General features: G+C 38.5%; 1 protein-coding gene across 5 annotated transcripts in view; it reads right to left on the bottom strand.

Annotated features, from left to right (window-relative positions):
- GSK3B (glycogen synthase kinase 3 beta) overlaps window positions 1-24,739 on the bottom strand; it is a 275,732-nt gene that overhangs the window by 179,587 nt on the left and 71,406 nt on the right. For all 5 annotated transcript variants that reach the window (XM_024244580.3, XM_063722457.1, XM_024244579.3 and 2 more), the window contains exon 2: window positions 2,678-2,871. In XM_024244580.3, coding sequence (XP_024100348.1) covers window positions 2,678-2,871 — 194 coding nt within the window. The remainder of the gene's footprint in view (window positions 1-2,677; window positions 2,872-24,739) is intronic.

The raw sequence follows: 24,739 nt of genomic DNA, 5'->3' as shown, positions 1-24,739 counted from the left end.
CGAATCCTTGCCCATCCATCCACTTGCCAACTGTGTGACCCTGACAAGTTAACTTAAAATGTCTTTGTACTTAGGTTTCCTTATCCAAATAATAACAATATCAATCACACAGTACTAATGGTAAGAATTATGTAAAACTACTCATGTCAAAAAATACATATAATAAGTATTTGCTATCATCATTAACTACTAATCCCAAAAAAATGGAATGTGTGGGTATTTAGGAGGCAAATATTTAAAAAATGGAGACCCTGTCATAAAAAATATGGAATTTCCTAGTTTATGGACAATACAGGCTCGAGGAATTTAGAATAGCAAGATCTCCATAGCTGACTTGAACCATCTGGGAAGTTTCATACAGGAAGAATTTGACCTGAGTTTTCATAAATGCACAGAATTTAGATAGCAGGAGAATGAGAGTGATAGAAGAGCTGAATAAAAGCAGAGTGGTCATAGAAAAGAACATATTTCAAGGACAGTAACATAAAAAGTTTGGAAAGTTAAGTATCTGGAGAAAATGGGAGACTATGGAAGTTTCTGAGTACACAAGTAAACTAGGCAGGTTTTACTTTCTAGACTATGAAGAACCATAGAAGATTTATGGGCAAGAGAAACAACATGACCAATGAGAACTCTGGGATTATTCTAGTCTTAGTACACAGAAGAGATTAGAAAGGAGAAGACTAAGGTACACATTTATAAGTGGTTAAGCCAAATAATGACAGGTTCTGACTAGAATAGTAGTGAAGAGAAAGAAAAAGAAGAGACACAGCCACAAGGCAGTATGAGGAAAAAAGAAAATCAAGTTAAACAATGACTGGATATTAGGGATGAGCAAATGGAACAGTGTGAATAACAGTGAATTATAAAACCATTAAAAAGAAAAAGCAAATCCAAAGTTATGGGAACTAGTAGGAGAGATTTCCATTGAGTCTTAAAAGTTAAGTCATGGTTAGATAAGACGGCTTGCCAATTTAAGATAACAGTACAATATTCAGATATCAAGATTCAGTGGGCATTTGACAACATGAGACTAGTACTTGGGGGAGAGGTGAGAACTGAAAACAGAAACAACTGAATTTTTAAAAATTCTTTAGAATGTTCCAGACATTTACAGCAGATGGACACTAGAATGTGGTATAACTAGTGTTATACCAGAACAGTGATCACTTCTTCTTGTTATATCCCTTCATGTTTACCATAGGTCTTGGCACACAGGAGGCTCTCACTAAAATGTTGCAGAGGTTGGAAGAGTAGGAAAGGGAGCAACGCTGCATAGTGACAGAGGCTTAATTACAGCCAGTGTCTTCTGACTCTCTCTGCTATAGCACAACATAGAGATGACATCTGAGCTTCCATGCATAGGCTCCCCTAATGAGGTACAGAAAATGAAAATAAATGACAAGAACTGAATTTTGGGATTGCTAGTGTCTAAAGGCAGAAGGACAAGAAAAAAAAGGGAAGATAGCAAAAAAAAAAAAGTTACGAGAAAAATGGATAGTGTTGTAATATGGTTTGGATGTTTATCCCTTTCCAAACCTCATGTTGAAATGTAATCTCCTTTTTTTTTTTTTTTTGAGACAGAGTCTTGCTCTGTCCCCCAGGCTGGAGTGCAGTGGCGCGATCTCGGCTCACTACAAGCTCTGCCTCCCAGGTTCACGCCATTCTCCTGCCTCAGCCTCCCAAGTAGCTGGGACTACAGGCGCCCGCCACCATACCCAGCTAATTTTTTGTATTTTTAGTAGAGACAGGGTGGAGCCTGGTGGGAGGTATTGGATCAACGGGGTCAACCACTCATGAATGGGTTAGCACCATCCCCTTATTGATGAGTGAGTTCCCACTCAGTTCACAGGAGATCTGGTTATTTAAGAGAGTCTGGGGACGGGCATGGTGGCTCACACCTGTAATCCCAGCACTTTGGGAGGCTGAGACAGGCGACTTGCCTGAGCTCAGGAGATTGAGACTAGCTTGGACAACATGGCAAAACCCCATTTCTACAAAATAGTAATAACAATAACAATAATAATAATAAAGTCTGGATCTCCCCCTTCATGCTCTGGCTCAGCTCTTGCCATGTGATGCACCTACTCGCCCTTCACCTTCTGCCCATGATTAGAAGCTTCCTGAGACAATTACTAGAAGCAGATGTCTGCACCACACTTCCTGTACAGCTTGCAGAATTGTAAGCCAATTAAATCTCTTTTCTTTATAAATTACTCAATATCAGGTATTCCTTTATAGAGACGCAAAAACAGACTAACACAAATTGCAACAAGGATTAAAAAAATTTTTTGAAAAAAGGAAGCATAGTCAACTACATAAAATGCTTATATGCTACAGGCAGTGTTCCTCTGGTCTACATCAACACAGTACAAGGGTGGGGACAGGTCACTTTTTACAGTATAAATTAAGAAATGTTAACTTACCTTTCACAGGATTAAAAAATATATATATTACATATGTCATTTGTAATGACTACAAAAGTAATACTGCAATCTTCAGTGAATGTTATCTCTACAAAATACATGACTAGAAATAAAATCACTACAATGGTTGAGCTGAACAAAAATGTGCACAATAGAAGAAATTTGAAGCAAAAGAAGCAACTGAAAAAATAATCATTTATGGCACATGTATTACGACAGCAACAAAATATATGAAATACCGGACATTTTACCTTAAATCTCTTGTCCTGCAATACTTTCTTGATGGCGACCAGTTCTCCCGAATCACAAAGTTTGGCTTGATATACCACACCAAATGATCCATTTCCAATCACTTTAGTGTCTGTGTAGCTGACTTCTTGTGGCCTGTCTGGACCCTGCCCAGGAGTTGCCACCACTGTTGTCACCTTGCTGCCGTCCTTGTCTCCTAAAGGAAGAAAGGAAATTTTTTTTTCCATGAGAACTGTAAGGAATTAAATAGAGAAAACTGCCAAAATATACAAGGTAAACTATATTATTTTTTATTTTATTTTATTTTTTTTGAGATGGAGTCTCACTCTTGTCACCCAGGCTGTAGTGCAGTCACACAATCTCGGCTCACTGCAACCTCCATCAGTCTGCCGGGTTCAATCAATTCTCCTGCCTCAGCCTCCCGAGTAGCTGGGATTACAGGCACCTGCCACCACGTCCGGCTAATGTTCGTATTTTTAGCGGAGACGAGGTTTCACCATGTTGGCCAGGCTGGTCTTGAACTCCTGACCTCAGGTGATCCGCCCTCCTTGGCCTCCAAAGTTCTGAGATTACAGGCATCAGCCACCACACCTGGTCAAAGTAAACTATATTCTTTACTACAAATTATTTTTAGTTTATCACATGTAATTACTTCAATTACTTATTTCAATTATAAGTCATTTTTTAAACTCCCATGTATTCAGTCATTCTATAGACCAGACACAATGCTTAGTTTCAACCCCATGAGGTAGACAGTACTGTTCCCATATTATAGGTAATAGGAAGAATGTTAAATTTGCCCATGGTCAAATAGCAAATGGTGAACCCGTAAGAGTCTGACCTTATCCATCCAATTCTAAAAGGCCTTAGGGCTTTCCTCAAGACCTTATTTTACTTGAAAATAAAATATGTGCAAATAAAAATGTTTAAAACTTCTCTCTTCGGATCCTTCTGCATTTAGGAAAGTAAGGCTTTGAGTGTTTGCTTCCCTGAATCTTCTTTTTAGCAAAGCAGAAGACCTCTCAGAGAAAGCTCAGGTGGAGAAAAGAATGTTAATTTGGGGTTAACAGATATAAAAATTTAAATAATCCAACTCATTCTGAACTGAGGCCCAATTATATAAGCATATTACTGGCTCCAGGGTCTCTATTCACTCATAGACCTCTTCTTTCCTTTTCTGCCTTCTCTCACCCCAGTAGCAATTCAAAGGCTCTCTTCAATTCAGGCACAAGAGCCACCTCCTACTTGACTAGGCATAGTCCACAGTCACCATCTTGTTTTCTGAATTCTTAATCGATTCTCTGTATTATGCTACCTAGTATCTGATCTAAAAGAGCTTTACATTGTTCCTTTAGTGACTTCAACGTACACAAAAATGTCTACTGTTTCTTCTCTCTTCCCTGACAAATCTAAAACCAATTCTCAGTATAATATAAGTCCTTAGGCTCACTTATTGGACTTTTATTTTTTCCTGTTATTCTTCCATTACAATTTTCTTTTTAAAATACTAACTGAATTCCAATTAACCTAATAAAAGTAATATAATGAGTATTTTTCTCTGTGAAATATAAATTGCTAGATAAATGAATATCCAAATGCGCTAGTAGCATATTATAACCAATATTTATATCCATTTAAATTCACAGAAGTATTAATATACACAAAAGCCAATGAATGTCTGTGACCAATTAACACTTTCATTTGTAAGATGGCATTCATGGTCGCTTCCAAGATGGCCGAATAGGAACAGTTCTGGTCTACGACTCCCAGGAAGATCAATGCAGAAGACAGGTGATTCTGCATTTCCAACTTAGGTACCTGGTTCATCTCACTGGGACTGGTTGGACAGCAGGTGCAGCCCATGGACGGTGAGCCGAAGCAGGGCAGTGCATTGCCTCACCTGGGAAGCGCAAGGGGTTGGGGGATTTCCCTTTCCTACCCAAGGGAAGGCATGAGTGGCTGTACCTGGAGGAGCGATACACTCCTGCCCAAATACTGCACTTTTCTAATGCTCTTTGCAACAGGAAGACCAGGAGATCCCCTCCCATGCCTGATTCGGCAGGTCCCACGCCCACATAGCCTTGCTCGCTGCCAGCGCAGCAGTCTGAGATCAACCTAAGATGTGGGAGCTTGGTGGGGGGAGGGGCATTTGCCATTGCTGAGGCTTGAGTAGGCAGTTCTATGCTCACAGTGTAAACAAAGCAGCAGGAAAGCTCAAACTGGGCAGAGACCACCACAGCTGAGCAAGGCCTACTGCCTCTCTAGATTCCACCTCTGGGGGCAGGGCATATCTGAACAAAAGGCAGCAGACAGCTGCAGACTTAAACGTCCCTGCCTGACAGCTCTGAAGACAGCAATGGTTCCCCCAGCACGGCGTTTCAGCTCTCGATAAGGGACAGACTGTCTGTTATCCAAGTGGTTCCCTGACCCCTGTGTAGCCTGACTGGGAGATATCTCCCAGTAATGGCCAACAGACACCTCATACAGGTGGGTGCCCCTCTGGGATGAAGCATCCAGAGGAAGGATCAGGCAGCAATATCTGCTGTTCTGCAGCCTCCGCTGGTGATACCCAGGCAAACAGGGTCTGGAGTGGACCTCTAGCAAACTCCAATCGACAGCTGAGGTACCTGACCGTTAGAAGGAAAACTAACAAACAGAAAGGAATAGCATCAACATCAACACAAAGGACATCCACACCAAACCCCATACGTAGGCCACCAACATCAAAGACCAAAGATAGATAAAACCACAAAGATGGGGAGAAACCACAGCAGAAAGGTTGAAAATTCCAAAAACCATAACGTCTCTTCTCCTCCAAAGAAACATAACTACTCGCCAGCAAGGGAACAAAACTGGATGCAGAATGAGTTTGATAAGATGACAGAAGTAGGCTTCAGAAGGTCAGTAATAACAAACTTCTCCAAGTTGAAGAAGCATGTTCTAACCCATTGCAAGGAAGCTAAAAACTTTGACAAAAGGTTAGACGAATGGCTAACTAGAATAAACAGTGTAGAGAAGAGCTTAAATGACCTGATGGAGCTGAAAACCAGAGTTTGAGAACATGGTGAAGCATACACAAGCTTCAGTAGCTGATTCAATCAAGCAGAAGAAAGGATATCAGTGATTGAAGATCAAATTAATGAAATAAAGCGAGAAGACAAGATTAGAAAAAAAAGAGTGAAAAGAAACAAACAAAGCCTTCAAGAAATACGGCATTATGTGAAAAGACCAATCTACGTTTGAATGGTGTACCTCAAAATGATGGGGAGAATGGAACCAAGTTAGAAACCACTCTTAAGGATATTCACCAGGAGAACTTCCCCAACCTAGCAAGGCAGGCCAACACTCAAATTCAGGAAATACAGAGAACACCACAAAGGTACTCCTCGAGAAGAGCAACCCCAAGACACATAATTGTCAGATTCACCAAAGTTGAAATGAAGGAAAAAACGTTAAGGGCACCCAGAGAAAGGTTGGGTTACCCACAAAGGGAAGGCCATCAGACTAACAGCAGATCTCTCGGCAGAAACTCTACAAGCCAGAAGAGAGTGGGGGGAAAATATTCAACATTCTTAAAGAAAAGAATTTTCAACCCAGAATTTCACATCCAGCCAAACTAAGCTTCCTAAGTGAAAGAGAAATAAAATCCTTTACAGACAAGCAAATGCTGAGAGATTTTGTCACCACCAGGCCTGCCTTACAAGAGCTCCTGAAAGAAGCACTAAACATGGATAGCAACAACCGGTAACAGCCACTGCAAAAACATGCCAAATTATAAAGACCATCGAGGCTAAGAAGAAACTGCATCAATTAATGGGCAAAATAACCAGCTAGCATCATAATGACAGGATCAAATTCACATATAACAATATTAACCTTAAATGTAAATGGGCTAAATGCTCCAATTAAAAGACACAGGCTGGCAAACTGGATAAAGACTCAAGACGCATCAGTGTGCTGTATTCAGGAGACCCATCTCACGTGCAAAGACACACATAGGCTCAAAATAAAGGGATGGAGAAAGATCTACCAAGCAAATGGAAAGCAAAAAAAAAATCCTGGTCTCTGATAAAACAGACTTTAAACCTACAAAGATCAAAAGAGACAAAGAAGGACATTACATAATGGTAAAGGGATCAATTCAACAAGAAGAGCTAACTATCCTAAATATATATGCACCCAATACAGGAGCACCCAGATTCATAATGCAAGTCCTTAGAGACCTACAAAGAGATTCAGACTCCCACACAATAATAATGGGAGACTGTAACACCCCACTGTCAATATTAGACAGATCAAGGAGACAGAAGATTAACAAGGATACTCAGGACTTGAACTCAGCTTTGGACCAAGCGGACCTAATAGACACCTACAGAACTCTGCAACCCAAATAAACAGAATATACATTCTTCTCAGCACATCACATTTATTCTAAAATTGACCACATAATTGGAAGTAAAGCACTCCTCAGCAAATGTAAAAGAACAGAAATCACAACAAACCGTCTCTCAGACCACAGTGCAATCAAATTAGAACTCAGCATTAAGAATCTCATTCAAAACCAAACAACTGCATGGAAACTGAAGAACCTGCTCCTGAATGACTACTTGGTAAATAACGAAATTAAGGCAGAAAGAAATAAGTTATTTGAAACCAATGACAACAAAGACACAACATACTAGAATCTCTGGAACACATTTAAAGCAGTGTGTAGAGGGAAACTTAGAGCGCTAAATGCCCACAAGAGAAAGCAGGAGAGATCTAAATCAGCATCCTAACATCACAATTAAAAGAACTAGACAAGCAAGAGCAAACAAATTCAAAACCTAGCAGAAGACAAGAAATAACTAAGATCAGAGCAGAAGTGAAAGAGATAGAGACATAAAACAAACCTTCAAAAAAAAAAAAAATCAATGAATCCAGGAGCTGATTTTTTGACAGATCAACAAAATAGACCACTAGCAACACTAATAAAGAAGAAACAAGAGAAGAATCAAATAGATGGAATAAAAAATGATAAAGGGGATCACCACCGAGCCCACAGAAATACAAACTACCATCAGAGAATACTATAAACACCTCTATGCAAATAAACTAGAAAATCTAGAAGAAATGGATAAATTCCTGGACACATACACCCTGCCAAGACTAAACCAGGAAGTCGAATCTCTGAATAGATCAATAACAGGTTCTGAAATTTAGGCAATAATTAATAGCCTACCAACCAAAAAAAGTGCAGGACCAGACAAATTCACAGCCGAATTCTACCAGAGGTACAAAGAGGAGCTGGTATCATTCCTTCTGAAACTATTCCAATCAATAGAAAAAAGGGGAATCCTCCCTAACTCATTTTATGAGGCCAGCATCATCCTGATACCAAATGATATCTGGCAGAGACACAACAAAAAAAAGAGAAATTTAGACCAATATCCCTGATGAACACTGATGCGAAAATCCTCAATGAAATACTGGCAAATCGAATCCAGCAGCACATCAAAAAGCTTATCCACCACGATCAAGTCGGCTTCATCCCTGGGATGACAGGCTGGTTCAACATATGCAAATCAATAAATGTAATCCATCACATAAACAGAACCAATGACAAAAACCACATGATTGTCTCAATAGATGCAGAAAAGGCATTCAACAAAATTCAACAGCCTTTCATGCTAAAAACTCTCAATAAACTTGGTATCGATGGAACATATCTCAACATAACAAGAGCTATTTATGACAAACCAACAGCCAATATCATACTGAATGGGCAAAAGCTGGAAGCATTCCCTTTGAAAACCGGCACAAGACAAAGATGCCCTCTCTCATCAATCCTAATCAACATAGTATTGGAAGTTCTGGCCAGGGCAATCAGGCAAGAAAAAGCATAAAGCGTATTCAAATAGGCGGAGAGGAAGTCAAATTGTCTCTGTTTGACGTCTCAGGCCAAACACTCCTTAAGCTGATAAGCAACTTCAGCAAAGTCTCAGGATACAAAATCAATGTGCAAAAATCACAAACATTCTTATACAGCATAACAGACAAACAGCCAAATCATGAGTGAACTCCCATTCACAATCGCTACTAAGAGAATAAAATACCTAGGAATACAACTTGCAAGGGATGTGAAGGACTTCTTCAAGGAGAACTACAAACCACTGCTCAAGGAAATAAAAGAGGACACAAACAAATGGAAAAACATTCCATGCTCATGCATAGGAAGAATCAATATCATGAAAATGGCCTTACTGCCCAAAGTAATTTATAGCTACCACTGACTTTCTTCACAGAATTGGAAAAAACTACTTTAAACTTCATGTGGAAACAAAAAAGAGCCTGCATACCCAAGACAATCCTGGGCAAGAAGAACAAAGCTGGAGGCATCATGTAATCTGACTTCAAACTTTACTACAAGGCTACAGTAATCAAAACAGCATGGTACTGGTACCAAAACAGATATATAGACCAAAGGAATAGAACAGAGGCCTCAGAAATGCCACCACACACCTACCACCATCTGATCTTTGACAAATCTGACACATACAGGCAATGGGGAAAAGATTCCCTATTTAATAAATGGTGCTGGGAAAACTGGCTAGCCATGTGCAGAAAACTAAACTGGACCTCTTCCTTACACCTTATAGAAAAATCAACTCAAGATGGATCAAAGACTTAAACGTTAAGACCTAGGTCCATAAAAATCCTAGAAGAAAACCTGGGCAACACCATTCAGGACATAGGCATGGGCAAAGACTTCATGTCTAAAACACCAAAAGCAATGGCAACAAAAGCCAAAATTGACAAATAGGATCTAATTAAACTAAAGAGCTTCTTCACAGCAAAAGAAACAGAATGGGAGAAAATTTTTTGCAATCTATCCATCTGACAAAGGGCTAATATACAGAATCTACAAAGAACTTAAACAAATTCACAAGAAAAAAGCAAACGACCCCATCAAAAAATGGGCAAAGGATATGAACAGACACATCTCAAAAGAAGACATTGATGCAGCCAACAGACATATGAAAAAATGTTCATCATCACTGGTTATCAGAAAAATGCAAATCAGAACCACAATGAGATACCATCTCATGCCAGTTAGAATAGCGATCATTAAAAAGTCAGGAAACAACAGATGCTGGAGAGGTTGTGGAAAAATAGGAACACTTTTACACTGTTGGTGGCAGTGTAAATTAGTTCAACCATTGTGAAAGACAGTGTAGCGATTCCTCAAGGATCTAGAACCAGAAATACCATTTGACCCAGCCATCCCATTACTCTGCATATTCCCAAAGGATTATAAATCATTCTACTATGAAGACACATGCACACGTACATTTACTGTGGCACTATTCACAATAGCAAAGAGTTGGAACCAACCCAAATGTCCATCAATGATAGACTGGATTAAGAAAATGTGGCACATATACATCATGGAATACTATGCCGCCATAAAAAAGGAGAGTTCATGTCCTTTGCAGGGACATGGATGAAGCTGGAAACCATCATTCCATCATTCTCAGCAAACTATCACAAGCTCAGAAAACCAAACACCACATGTTCTCACTCATAAGTGGGAATTGAACAATGAGAACACATGGACACAGGGAGGGGAACATCACACACTGGGGTCCGTGGGGGGTGGGGGGCTAGGGGAGACATAACATTAGGAGAAATACCTAATGTAGATGATGGGTTGATGGGTGCAGCAAACCACCATGGCACGTGTATACCTATGTAACAAAACTACACGTTCTGCACATGTAACCCACAACTTAAAGTATAATAATAATAATAAAAAGATGGCATTCATGACAGATTCAAAAGCAATGAGGGATTCCTTCATAAGATAGCCAGGTGAAATACAGGCAGTCTATATTTATCATGGCCAGCCATCTTGAATATTTATGTCTTTAGGTCCAAGGTAAAACACTCAAACTGGCATGATTTAATCATCCCAAATCCAAAACCACTTGTGAAAAGAAAGAACTCAAATCTTGTCAGCACCACCATTTTTATTTACAGCAGTATTATATATGCTTTAAATGCACACAAACCCCAGCATAAGCCAATATAAAAAAGCAGTTTTCAAAGCTTTCAAACTCTCCCTTCAAGTCTCATCCCTCAGTAAAATAAACCTTAGGTATATTTGCTAAAAACCTAGTTTAATCTAATCTGAGTTCTAAATTATCATGCCCCACTCCCCAAAAATCTATGCTAATCTTAACTACTTAACTACAACTTTTCAAGCTGACTATAAACCTTATCATAAGTTATTCTCTCCCTCATTTGTAAAATAACTTTTCTTTACCTGTATCTTAGCAATCCTAAAAACAGAATCACAGTCTTCTGAACTTAAAACTCTAAATGAAGAGATCCAGAAAGGTTAAAATCTAAGGTATTGAACGCATTCTTATAATCCAATTGTCTCAAGAGAAGATAAAAAGCATACATTATTTCAAACATAGTCTGACTCTTCCCTATGTTATCCAAGTCAAAATCGTAACACCAAAAAAAGATTTCAAGGACTCTGAATTAATAATTCCACTGAACAAGTTGCTTGCAAAATCTCACATCTAACTCACAAAACAAAGGATCATTAATAAACTAATATAGATTTTAAGAACAGTAGCCGAGTGTGGTGGCACACGCCTGTAGTCCCAGCTACTCAGGAGGCTGAAGTGGGAGGATCCCTTGAGCCCAGGAGATCGAGGCTGCAGTGAGCCAAGACTGCGCCACTGCATTTTGGCCTGGGTGACAAAGCAAGACCCTGTCTCTAAATAAATAAATAAATAGCCAGGCATGGTAGTTCACACCTGTAATCCCAGCACTTTGGGAGGCCGAGGTGGGCGGATCACTCAAGGCCAGCAGTTCAAGACCAGCCTGTACAAGATGGCAAAACATCGTCTCTACTAAAAATACAAAAATTAGCCAAACACAGTGATGCACACCTGTAATCCCAGCTACAAGGGGGGCTGAGGCACAAGAATCCCTTGAACCCAGGAGGCGGGAGGCTGCAGTGAGCTGAGATCATGCCACTGTATTCCAGCCTGGGCAACACAGCAAGACCGTTTCCAACAACAACAGCAACACAAAAAGCCTACTGTATTCCACAATTTTAATTAACTGAAAAACAGAAAACAAAAACTGTCTGGGGTCCAACCAAAAATTATGTTTTTCTACTGCATAACCATATTTCAATAAAGGAAACAGGAGCCCCACCTTTGTATTTTCCTTGCTCCAGTAAGAGAACTTAAGCAATAAAAGCATTTGTGATGACGTTCCCTAAGCCTCCACAGGTTCTACTTCTTTTTAAAAAAGGTAACATTTCAAGGGTTTGAAAACCAGCTATGAAAGATATCCACTAGAACCCTGGGATTTAGCATCTCTTCACTCCAGCCACTGAGCCTAGGAATGTCTATCCCAGCATCATAATTTGCAAATGGGAAAAAGCATCAAATAAGACAATTCCGCTAAAATATTAAAAGCAGAGTGGAAAGGTAAAACAGGTCCTACAGATAATATAGCTGAAAGAGATTCTTAAGGCCTCTTAATTTTAAGCTGAGATTTGATGTTGACAAGGACCAATTCTTTCACACCTTTGCACATCTAGAGACAAAGTACTTACTACCTTAGCAGTAATTAAAAGATCTACTTTACTCTGTCTAAAACAGTTAGAGAAATTGCTAAGAATTATTACAGACTATATTCTCCACTAATATGTACTATCTAGGTACTAGGAACGATGGGTCTTCAGTCTTTCTGTAGACTTCAAGCATCCTAGAATTTTTATTCAGAAATTATCACGTTCTTCAGACTGTTCTATCAGAGATCTGAAATAGCAGAGCTGAAAAGAATGGCAGGGCAATATGGGGGATGACTTGGCATGAACATTAGTAGTGCCATGGGTCAGTCAGCAACTAGCATGCCAAGGAAAAGCGCGTTACCATTTGGCACTGGAATTAGCCAACTTGGTAATAAGATAACAACTGTATAAAATTGTACTGTTTACAAAGAACGATCCCATTCATTGTTTCATCTACATTAATACCTATAATAGATTAATTTATCATAAAGCTTTAGGTAGCAGAACTCATCACATGCCTCATGCTGCCTCTGCTGTAATTTAAAACCTTCCCACTATTACTAACTTCATATTCTTTTCTCATTTCCTCTTAAAAAAAGAAGATAATGTTTCTGATAACTTAATGTAAAAGGATCAGCTCCAGAGTAATAGGAAGTAAGAGAATAAATCAACAGGCTTTTACAGTTTTCTGGCCTCAACCACGTACTCCTTAATATCAACATCTATTCCCAGAGACACTTTGGCAACATTAGGTTTTGAAATTTATACCAAAGCAAAACCATATCAAAAATAAAACCGTACAACAGTTGATTCTGTGACATCCAAACAACTTAATATTTGCTACAACAAACTGGGCTATTTCAGACCATAGCATTGCTTCCAAGAGACCAAAATCCTCAAGAAAAACTAGAAATTGTAACAAATCTGCTTAAACAAAAAATAACCACTTTGCCCAGTACTAAATTTCCTAGCATACATGAAACAGTAATTTCCAAACTAATTATATGGCACTAGCGATTATAATAAAATTGGTCTTCGAAACCACCTTGAAGGTACAACAGCACAGCAGCAGGAACTAGTTCAGCTTCAGGCCCTCTCTCCTGTCAGAGGACTTCACTCACATTGTACAAATTCCCTACATAATTAAAACATAGCATTAAATCCCTACTCTTTACCATAATAGATAAATCTTAAATATATAAACCAGAATAGACTCCTCATGACGCAATGAAAAGATGGTATACAACAGAACAATCACTTTCTATTGAAGGCTGTTAAATACAGAATAATTTTTTTCTTTTTTAAGAGACAGGGTCGTCCAGGTTAGAGTGCAATGATGTGATCATAGCTCACTCACTGTAACACTGAACTCCTGGGCTCAAGCAATCCTCCTGCCTCAGCTTCCCAAGTAGCTAACACTAGAGGCACAAACCACCATGCCTCGCTAATATTTTTTACTTTTTTATTTTTTGGAGAGACAGGGTCTCACTTTGTTGCCCAGGTTGGTCTCTAACTCCTGGCCTTAAGTCTAAAATCATCCTACCTCAGCCTCCCCAGAGTGCTGGGATTACAGGTGTGAACCACTGTATCCAGTCTAGAATACAATTTTTACAAAAGCCTTGGCGGTTTAGGCATATCCCAAAATAATACACACAGCCTAGTTCTCAATCTCTTAAAAACAGAATTGTACCTGTAAACAACATTTTGTAGTCATATTTTTTGAAGTCTTCTCAAGTCACTCCTCAGACCAATCCACTCCGCGATGAACACAGTGACATGGACCCATCCAAGGTATGGAGGGAGTATCCAAAAGCCAAAAGTCCACTTCAAGGATGTTTAAATATTTAGTAGGTAGGTAGGTGTCTGGCACTGACACTCTAATTTTATTCAAATGATAAATCTCAAAGCTGAACATACTTTGTTCATTTAACAAAGGCATTTAATTTGATGTTTCTTGTTTTAAGGAGACTAGTTCTTAAAATCCAGTGCTGAGAAAAAGCAACAACTGAGACACTTTGTAACTGAGGGGCTTTTAGAGAATATGAATAAGGTGTACTACAAACTGAGAAAAGTCATGCCACAGTCTAATAAATACTCTGGTGACCTTGCTGTGGAGAGTTAAGTCTGCAATGACTGCCTCTATAAAAATTTTCCTTCACCTCAAGAATGAAGTCTCCACATAGAAATAACAGAAAATTAAAAGTCTGCAACAAAAGCCTAGAGAAATCAGCACACCACCCATGAATACACAGAAGATACAAAGCATTTTCATGACATTTTCTGTCTAACAATAGTATTAGCAGAGGGAAAGGCACTGCCAGTTATTTCTCTATCATGCAGAGAAATAACACACAGCTATTTTTAAAGGATGTTTACAACAATGACACTATTGAAAAATATGATTACATAAATTACTCAAAAGAACCCAAAAGAACCTTATCTTCAGGTATGAATAAGACTGTCAGAAGAGGAAACTCTGGCCACTGTAAATTTTTCAGCTTAAGCTGAAGTTCAACTCTTTATCCAAAGAAACCAGGTTTTAAAAAATATATATATATTAAAGATGTTGGTCGGGCGCGGTGGCTCACGCCTATAATTCCAGCACTTTGGGAGGCCAAGGTGGGTAAATCAACTGAGGTCAGGAGTTCGAGAGCAGCCTGGCCAACATGGCGAAACCCCGTCTCTACTAAAAGTACAAAAAGCTACTTGGAAGGCTGAGGCAAGAGAATCGCTTGAACCCGGGAGGCAGAGGTTGCAGTGAGCCAAGATCGCGCCATTGCACTCCAGCCTAGGAGACAGGGTGAGACTCTGTCTCAAAAAAAAACAAAAAAAAAAAACTTGACATTATTGGAATCATTTACATTTCCCATGTGCACAAGGTTCAGCACAATGCAAATGCTCAGCAAAGGTTTGCCATTGAATTTATAAGAATTATTCAAGCAGAATTGTTAGGATTTGCGAACTGACTACTTCATGTTAAACCTAAGTAGTGCTTTTGTGTCTTCCTATGCTTGCCATTGGTCAGATATAAATTTCTGGGGAGAAGATATATATATAGAAAAGCCTTACAAGTAGTAAAACAGAATGGAGGGCTTACTGAAAACATGGTGACAACAAGCAGCCAAAACAAATGACTCTATGTCCCACATGTGTATTTAGGTATGGGTGGGAAATTTACTCTGTTCCTAACCCTTTTCCAAATAATTCTGGTTTCTTTAGAGCATCAACATGCAGCAATTGGCAAAAACTGGACAGGAGACAAATCTGAGATCTTAAGTTCAATTTATGTAAGCATATTCCTTGAGAACTGTTTACAGTTTGCAAGCACCACTTACAGTGGGCATAAGAATCACCTGGGAGTTTACTAAAATGAAGACCCTAGAATATATCCCCCAAAAGGTCAGTAGTTCTGAAGTGGGGGTCCAGAAACTGTATTTTTAATAAGCACCTCAAATGCTTCTTAATGCAGGTCCAGCTACCACACTTGAAGAGCCACAATATACCATTTAATTCCTACAAAAAGCCTATGACATACTCAGAACACTCATTTTAACAAATGGGAAAATTTATGGTGTTCAAAAAGATTTGTTAATTTGCTCAAAGTAATCCCTTCAATAACTCAAACCCACAGGATTCAGACCTGTCCATTTACTGAAAAACTCGTGTCCTACTACATTACTTTGCTAAGGACCATGTCATAAAGATAAGAGATGGGTATTTAGGCCCTGAAACCAACTTGTGTTCAGCAAAACCTAAAACTCCAAATATCTTACAAAAGGTGCTGAGGCCAATATCTATTAGCCACCCCAATTTTTTCTTTGAAATATCCATACTTCTTCTGAGCCAATTTTAATTGACTCAATTTTTAACTTCTTGGTTTTACCTCAAAACCAAATTTTACTTTAAACCAAACAATAAACCTAAAATCAGAAACATGCTAATTTTCAACAGTCTGAACTTAAATATTATTTTACTTGTAAGCCATAAACTGGAATCAAGTGTATTTTCCTTTTCTCTAACTTCACTGAACTGGTATAAAATCAAACCAAACCCAAAGTGAATAAATATTTCACTTGGTCTTAACTCCTCACTTGAAATAATTTCAAGACGTAATTTAGAAATAGGTTTATTTTCCATACACGTCTAAAAGGCTTACAGCATGCGCATAAAAATCTTCGGCTTTTAGGAATTTACATTAGAATTTTTAACTCTTAAACATGCTTATCCGTTTGATTTACAAGCTGTCCAATTTGGGAGGGCAAGGGTAGACACTATACTTAAATTTTTCTTAAGAAGGAAGGTTACCAGATTATCAAAGAATTAGTATGCTATACATGGATGAAAAGAGAAAATGGTAAGTACTTAAACTAAAGAAGTAAATAATTACTTTTAAAAATACAATTACTCACTCACTGATCCAGTCAGTGGTCACATTCTAGAAACATCAACCTTGAGCAGCCAGAAGAAAGCCAGAAAATAGATCTCAAAAAGCTGGTATATTTTACTGTAATCTTTAGTGACAGTAATACCAGATCAGTGCTGTAAATATATTTTTTAAATCAATTAGGTCTGTTCTTGGCCTACTACACATCCCTTTGATCCTCAATATTGCATTCTGACAACCCAAATGCCCCCAATGTAACAGCTTATCCAACCCTGCCCTCTCCTGAAATATGCAAAGATACCTGCACTCCTTAATCCAAACTGCTTTTTCCATAGCACAGCATACAAATTTACACACATTTTTAAATCACTTTAAAGTGGAGGTTATTAAATTAAAAATTGCTGTTGAATTGAAACAGTAGGGAGGGGAGGAGAGAGGACAGGGTTTGCTTTCTCCCAGAAGACTACTGCTTACTCTAAGTCAGTCCTACATACTTTATCAATTACAATTTAACAACTAATATCCAATCCATGAGGGCAACACTTACAGTTATCACACACTGGGGGCGTCCCATTTTATGACTATGCAGATAGCAGTCTGAAAAATATTTGTTCATTTATAAGTGACAAATTTCTACAGGCTTCTACTATACTTTGGAAACTAAAGTCTAAAAGTCACCAAAATAAATACCTCTACTTCCTCCTCAGAGATGACCTCGGACCCTGCAATCACCCTCTTAAAAGAGTGAAGTCAATTCAACAGATTGAGAAGATAATGCAGATAAAATTTATATATTTGACAGTTTTCCTTAGGACCAATCATGATCACCAAACCATCATCACTCATCATCACAAATAAATTTGTGAAGCACTTTACAGTTTAAAAGCACAGTTAGACCCATTATCTCATTTGATCCAAGCAACAGTCCTACAAAGGAGGAAGAACCAGTACTAAATCAGGGAGAACGGAACTGAGACTCAAAAAATAAGTAAAATTGCTCAAGGTTATATACAGGTGACCCCTGAACAATATGGGTTTGAACTGCGCAGGTCCACTTATACACAAATTAAAAGTACAGTATTCACAGGGTGTAAAACCCACATATACAGAGGGCCAACTTTCCACATACGGAGGTTCCATAGGGCCAAGTGCAGGACTTGAGTATGCAAAGATTTTGATGTGCCCAGTGGTCCTGGAACCAATGCCCCATGTATAACAGCAATGACTGTATAGTATTAAAAACTATAGTTTAGTATAACACTACAGTTTAGACTGTGTAGTATTAAAAACTATACTGTAGTCTTACAGTACTCATCCAAATTGCCTCATCCAATTTCTAAGTTTAGTATACTTTCCACTACTTATAAAAGTGAAAGTGAATTGAATAATTGACATTCTAAAATAAATCCATAAAAATAACTCAGTCCAATATAACCACGCATTTTGAGTAAGAGTCTTTACATCTTCTAATATAAACTGCAAAAATACCTTTAAATATAAAACTGTGTCATTTTGCTGATATACAAAGCTACCTGAGAGACAAATAATCTAAAACGAGTAAAAAGAGAGCCAGAAATTCTTGATGCAAATCACATCAGTGAACAGATAGCAAACATTTAAACACTTGAACAGATTTATCACAATACTAAGTAATAATACATAGCCTAACAACAGGTGCTACTTTTGTAGGAATAGAAGGAACATTTCCTGATTTTCTTTTTGGACTGGTTTCTTCTAAATATGAAACATTTTGGAAATTGAAAAAGGAAGCATGGTTTTTCTAATCAATAAACAAACAAAAAAAAGGAATGTAAAAACCAAATCTCTCTCATCACATAATAGTTTTAGGCATTTGTTGAATTAGCTGAAGTACAATATTTTACTTTTACTTTTCATACATTCAAAAAATATATTTTCCTAATAATAGTTTAATACATCAAAAAACACTCCAAATGTATATCAAGCTATTTAAATATTTTTGGTGAGCTGTTGTACCATGTTATAAAAAAACAATACTGAAACAGTTCATATAAAAATACCAAAGTAGCATTCTACTCTCCATTCCCAGTTCTACATAGCTTCCAAAGATGTCCAAAACCACTTACTGACCAGCATAAGGATTGCTAACCCAAAACATTTCATCAACACCTTTGCTCTCCTCCATCAGGAATCATTTGCATGTTATACTCTACCCCTATTCCCTTAAACTTGCATTATTTGTATGTCAATGAAATCTATCTCAATTTCTTTTTCAAACACACATCCTAGGTTACTCTATCTTCCATTGTTCTTTCCTATCTTTTTTACCTGAGAAAACAATTTCTTTTCTACCATTTTCATTCCACTCAGAACCTAAAATACAACCTTAACCATAGCCGGTAAGCAAAAAGATAGCATTTCTGCTGTATACCAATATCAAAAGAAAGAAATGCCAGCAACCTATAAAGTACCTGAAAGGACACAGAAAGGCCTGCCAGACTCCCACAAGTCTCTACGCCTGACCTCCCTCTGATTAAATCCCTGTATCAATCACACATACAAGAAAATTTTTCAAAACTAATTCTTAACAGTGTTTTGGTGTTGTTTAACTACTATTCTTGCCATATTATTTTCTATTATGTGTCACTGTAAATATGTAGATATTTGAGCTAACTATGGCTTCACTAGGCTTTTGTAGGATAGCCTGGGAACCTATTCGCATTTACATATTTACTAAACTTACTATGAAAAAATACTTTCTAAGTTCCAAAATAGTTTATGAACTTTTAGAATGCAATCTGTTTATCAGCTAAAACTTTTCTGTATAACAAAATAGGAGGAGGAGATATGCCTAAAATATTACAATTTTAACTGTTGCGAAGATAGAGTACCTCCAAACAACTTTATAAGAACCTCTTAAAATTAACTAAGGAAAATAAAATAGCAGGTAATAACTACAAGTTCTGTCATTAATTCCATTTCTGCAAGGGACACCATACATTTTCAAATACTGATTAAATTCTAGTTTACAACTTCATTAGTAATGATGCTGTTTATAGTTAATATAATAAGGAACATGCCTAAGAGAAAAATATATAGGCATATCTCATTTTATTGTGCTTTGCAGAAATTATGTTTTTTTACAAATTGAAGGTTTATAGTAACCCCATGTTAACCAAGTCTATCAGTGTCACTTTTCCAACAGCGTGTGCTCACTTCATGTCTCTGTGTCACATTTTGGTAATTTTTGCAGTACTTCAAACTTTTCACTATTATTATACCCATTATGGTGATCTGTGATCAATGAAGGCAAACTTAATAGATTAATATTGTGTATACTCTGACTGCTCCACCAACCAGCTGTTTCCTCATCTCCCTCCTGCTCCTTATTCCAGACACAACGATATTGAAATTAGGCCAATTAATAAGCCTACAGTGGCCTCTAAGTGTTCAAGTGAGAGAAGAGTCACCTGTCTCTCACTTTAAATCAAAAGCTAGAAATAATTAAGCTTAGTGAGGAAAATATGTCAAAAGCCCAGATAGGCTGAAAGCTATGCTTGTTGTGCCAAACAGCCAAGTTGTGAATACAAAGGAAAAGTTCTTGAAGGAAATTAAAAGTGCTACTCCAGTAAACAGATGAATGACAAGTAAGTAAAACAGCCTTATTGCCGATACGGAGAAAGTCTGAGTGGTCTGGATAGAAGACCAAACCAACCACATCTCCTTAAGCCAAAGCCTAAACCAGAGCAAGGCCGGAACTCTCTTCAATTCTCTGAAGGCCGACAGAAGTGAGGAAGCTGCCAAGTTTGAAGCTAGCAGAGGAAAGATGCCCTCTCCATACCATAAAAGTACAAGGCAAAGCAGTAAGTGCTGATTTAGAAGCTGCAGCAAGTCATCCAGAAGATTTAGCTAAGACCATTGATGAAGACGACTACACTAAACAACTTCCAGATGCCATTAAGAATATTCATGATTCACTGGGTGCGGTGGCTCACGCCTGTAATCCCAGCACTTTGGGAGGCCGAGGCGGGTGGATCACGAGATCAGGAGTTCAAGACCAGCCTGGCCAAGATGGTGAAACTCCGTCTCTACTAAAAATAAAAAAAAAAAAAAAATTAGCCGGGCATGGTGGCGGGCACCTGTAATCCCAGCTACTCGGGAGGCTGAGGCAAGAGAATTGCTTGAACGCGGAGGTTGCAGTGAGCCGAGATTGCACCACGGCACTCCAGCCTGGGTGACAGAGTGAGACTCCATCTCAAAAAAAAAAAAGAATATTCATGATTCACAGGAACAGGAACAGGAGTTTGGAAGATGATACCAATCCTCCTGGATGATTTTGAGGAGTTCAAAACTTCAGTGGAGGAAGTCAGTGCAGATGTGGTAGAAATAGCAAGAGAACCAGAATTAGAAACAGAGCCTGAAGATGTGACTGAACTGCTGCAATCTTGTGATCAAACTTGAACAGATGAGGAGTTGCTTCTTATGAATGAACAAAGAAAGTGATTTCTTGAGATGGAATGTACTCCTGGTGAATATGCTGTGACTACTGCAGAAATGAGAACAAAGGATTTAGGATATAATCTCAGCTGATAAAGCAGCAGCAGGGTTTGAGAGGACTGATTCCAATTTTGAAAGTTCTACTACGGGTAAAATGCTATAATGCCTGGGGTGCTGGCTACTGTAGTCCCAGCTAATCAGGAGGCAGAAGTAAGATGATCACTTGAGTCTAAGAATTTGAGTCCTGCCTGGACAACACAGTGAGACACCCATCTCTATTAAAAACTAAAACAAATATAACGCTATCAAACAGCATCTCATGCAACAGAGAAATCCTTCGTGAAAGGAAGAGTCAATTAATCCAGCAAACTTCATGGCTGTCTCATTTTAAACAACTGGCACAGCCACCCTAACCTTCAGCAACCACCACCCTAATCAGTCAATAGCCATCAACACTGAGCAGCAAAAAGATGACTATTCGCTGAAGGCTCAGATTATTAGCATTTTTAAACAATAAAGGATGTTTTAATTAAGGTTGTTTAGACATAATGCTACTGCACTTAATAAACTACAGTATAGTGCAAACATAACTTTTATATGCACTAAGAAACCAAAAAAATTGTGTGATGTGCTTTATTGTGGTGGTCTGGAACCAAACCCACAATATTGTCAAGGTATGCATATATTAAATAACATTGTCCTAACTGATTACAGTTACTTATAATCAAATCCATATAGGTTTTTGTATTTGCCTTATCTTCCTCCCTCTAAAAACTTGCTTAACACCTCCCAATCCTCTCCCCACAAAAGAGAGAGAGAGAGGAAAAGAAAGAAACAAAAGAAAAAAAGACCGGCCTTTAGAGAAACTGGCAATGCCATTCAAACAGGGCAAGTCCAAGTCCACCTCTTCAAGGCGGAAGAGTACTGTCAGATTAAGTGGGTCAATTCACAAAGCAGTCCACTTAGCATTTCTTTCTCCCCACAAAGCTCTACTAGAAGAGATGCTAACTGGGCTCTATTAAATAAAAGCCACTGGAATAATCCTGCACTCACAGTGGGTCTACAACTGGGACTCGGTTCCTTTATCACTGCCTGAGAAATAAAATAAGACTAATCCTCTTATTGGTGGGTCATGGAAGAATGTCTTCGGACATCCGATGCCAAAGCAGAGCGTCTCCCACACTGCTTACTCATTATTCGCAGTGTCAAAAGTAGATAAGGACATTAAAGTAGGAAACAATTTCCCTTGAAACAGAACTTTCATCCTTGGGAAATATGTACATGCCTAACTCTGCCCTTTTTTAAATGGTCTTTGGCATCTCCTACTGTTAACTACCTGACTTAATGATATACCAGGATAGGACTAGCCCAAGTCTGCTAGCTCTGACTGCTGGTGAATTTCTTTTTTATACCATACCTCTACAACCTGCAGAAGCACTGAACACATACTCATTAAAAAAAAAAAAAATCAGTGGAAACTTTAAAAGGGTTTGATGTGAATATATGCAAATAATAAGACGAAGGTTCCACTGAAGACTTTCCTGAGCTGGGTCCCTCCAAGGTTATGTCCAACACTGCCCCTAAATTCCATGTACTTTCATGCATCCTAGATGAAATTGTAATAATAAAAGTTAACTACAAAACAAAAATTTGTAGAGACATCCTTTTTTCTCACCAATTTCCATTATAAAAACTGAAACTAAATACCCATGTGAAGAGTCCCACAGAATATAAGGTTTTAATACTTAATATGGTAAACACAGTGCTAGCAATAACTTTATAGATCAGCAATATCAACAGAAAGCCATCTGACCTATTACTCTTAAGGTGTTACTTAAATTTCATGATGCCCCTTAAATTTAATCAAGAAGAAAAATACTATTTCCCTCATCTTAAGACACACATACACACACCCTCATCACCAACCTTTGTCCTAGGTATCTCCAATATCCACTAAAGAGTAAAGCAAACACTAAGGGAGAAGAGAACAGTGTACCTGACAGTCTAGGTACCATGAAAAGATGAAGAAATGGTCAATCTCAGAGGTCAAGAGCAGCCAATTTCATTAAGATCTCCATCAAAGCAGATGATGCATCACGTTCCTGAAACAAATTGTGACCCACGTAGGCAATACGCCCCATTATTTACAAATGAGCTTGAAAAACTGAACTGATGAATCCAAATTTAAAACACAGTATATCAGTTTTATTCAACTTTTCAGGTAGGGTAAATGTTCCAAATATTCTAACCAACAACATAAATGGACTCCAAAAATTAAGCTAGCACTAACAGTCTTAGGTTTTAACGGCTCACACCTATAATCCCAGCACTTTGGGAGGCCAAGTGAGAGGACTGCTGTTTGAGCCCAGGAGTTCAAGACCAGCCTGGGCAATATAGTGAGATCCTGTCTCTACAAAAAAAAATTTTTTTTAATTAGCCAGGCATGGTGGCACACACCAGTGGTCCCAGCTACTTGGAAGGCTGAGGTGGGAGAACTGCTTGAGCCCAGGAGGTCAAGGCCGCAGTGAGCCATGTATGCTCTCCACTACTGGAGCCACTACTGCACTCCAGCCTGGGCAACACATCAAGACCCTGTCTCAAAAAAAAAACAATTCCAGATTCATGGTATTTCTGGGAGAGTATAATAGACATTCTTTGACATTCTTTATGGTACCTGTCCAGTCTATACATATAAAGCCTAGTTAACTACTAATTTCCTATTTTTTCAGCTTACATTTTCATTGCTACATTAATAGTTAACATACGTACACATATCTCTCTTCTCTGAAAACCTCCTTCCCCTCCCACTGGGTAAAGTGCCTGAATATGTTCATCTAAGCATTTATCAAAACAACAACAAACTCCCTACCTCATGAGAAAAGCAGATATTATTTATACAAATAACTGCTGCATTAGATAATAACTGAAGTAAGAGGTACAAAAGAGAATGGTGGGGTACAATTAAGTCCATAATGGAGTATCTAGAATCCAATCAGGGTAGATCCCTCCGAAAAAGTGGTATTTCAGCTGAAATTCTGAAATGTGTGAGAGAGTAGGAGGAGGAGGGAAGCAATGGAGTGGGAAGTGATAACATTAATGGCAGAAGGCATGTAAAAACAAAGATCTTGAAGGAATTTAACAAACTGAAAATAAGTGAACAGTCACACAAGACTGCATATTGTATGATCCTGTTCATATGAAATGTTCAGAATAAGCAAATCTATAGAAAGAAGATAGACTCACTAATCTACCTGGTTATCTAAAGCAGGCAGTGTGTGTCAGGAGATGGGGAGTGACTGCTAATGGATAGTAAGATTCTTCTGGGGGCCAGGTGTACTGGCTCATGTCTGTAATCCCAGTACTTTGGGAGACAGAGGCGGGCAGATCACTTGACACCAGTAGTTTGAGACCAGCCTGGCCATCTCTACTAAAAATACAAAAATTTAGCTGGGCATGGTGGCGGGTGCCTGTAACCCCAGCTACTTGAGAGGTTGAGGCATGAGAATCACTTGAACCCAGGAGGCGGAAGTTGCAATGAGCCTGGGTGACAGATATCTTCTGGAGGGCTGTTTTTTAGCCTACAACAGTTCTCAGTTTGTTCTTAGCAGTACAAAACATCAGAGA

The sequence above is a fragment of the Pongo abelii genome, chromosome 2 (genome assembly GCF_028885655.2).
Source record: "Pongo abelii isolate AG06213 chromosome 2, NHGRI_mPonAbe1-v2.0_pri, whole genome shotgun sequence".
Taxonomy (NCBI): domain Eukaryota; kingdom Metazoa; phylum Chordata; class Mammalia; order Primates; family Hominidae; genus Pongo; species Pongo abelii.
The sequence above is the reverse complement of the archived record's forward strand: the minus strand, read 5'-3'. Positions and strand labels throughout refer to the sequence as shown.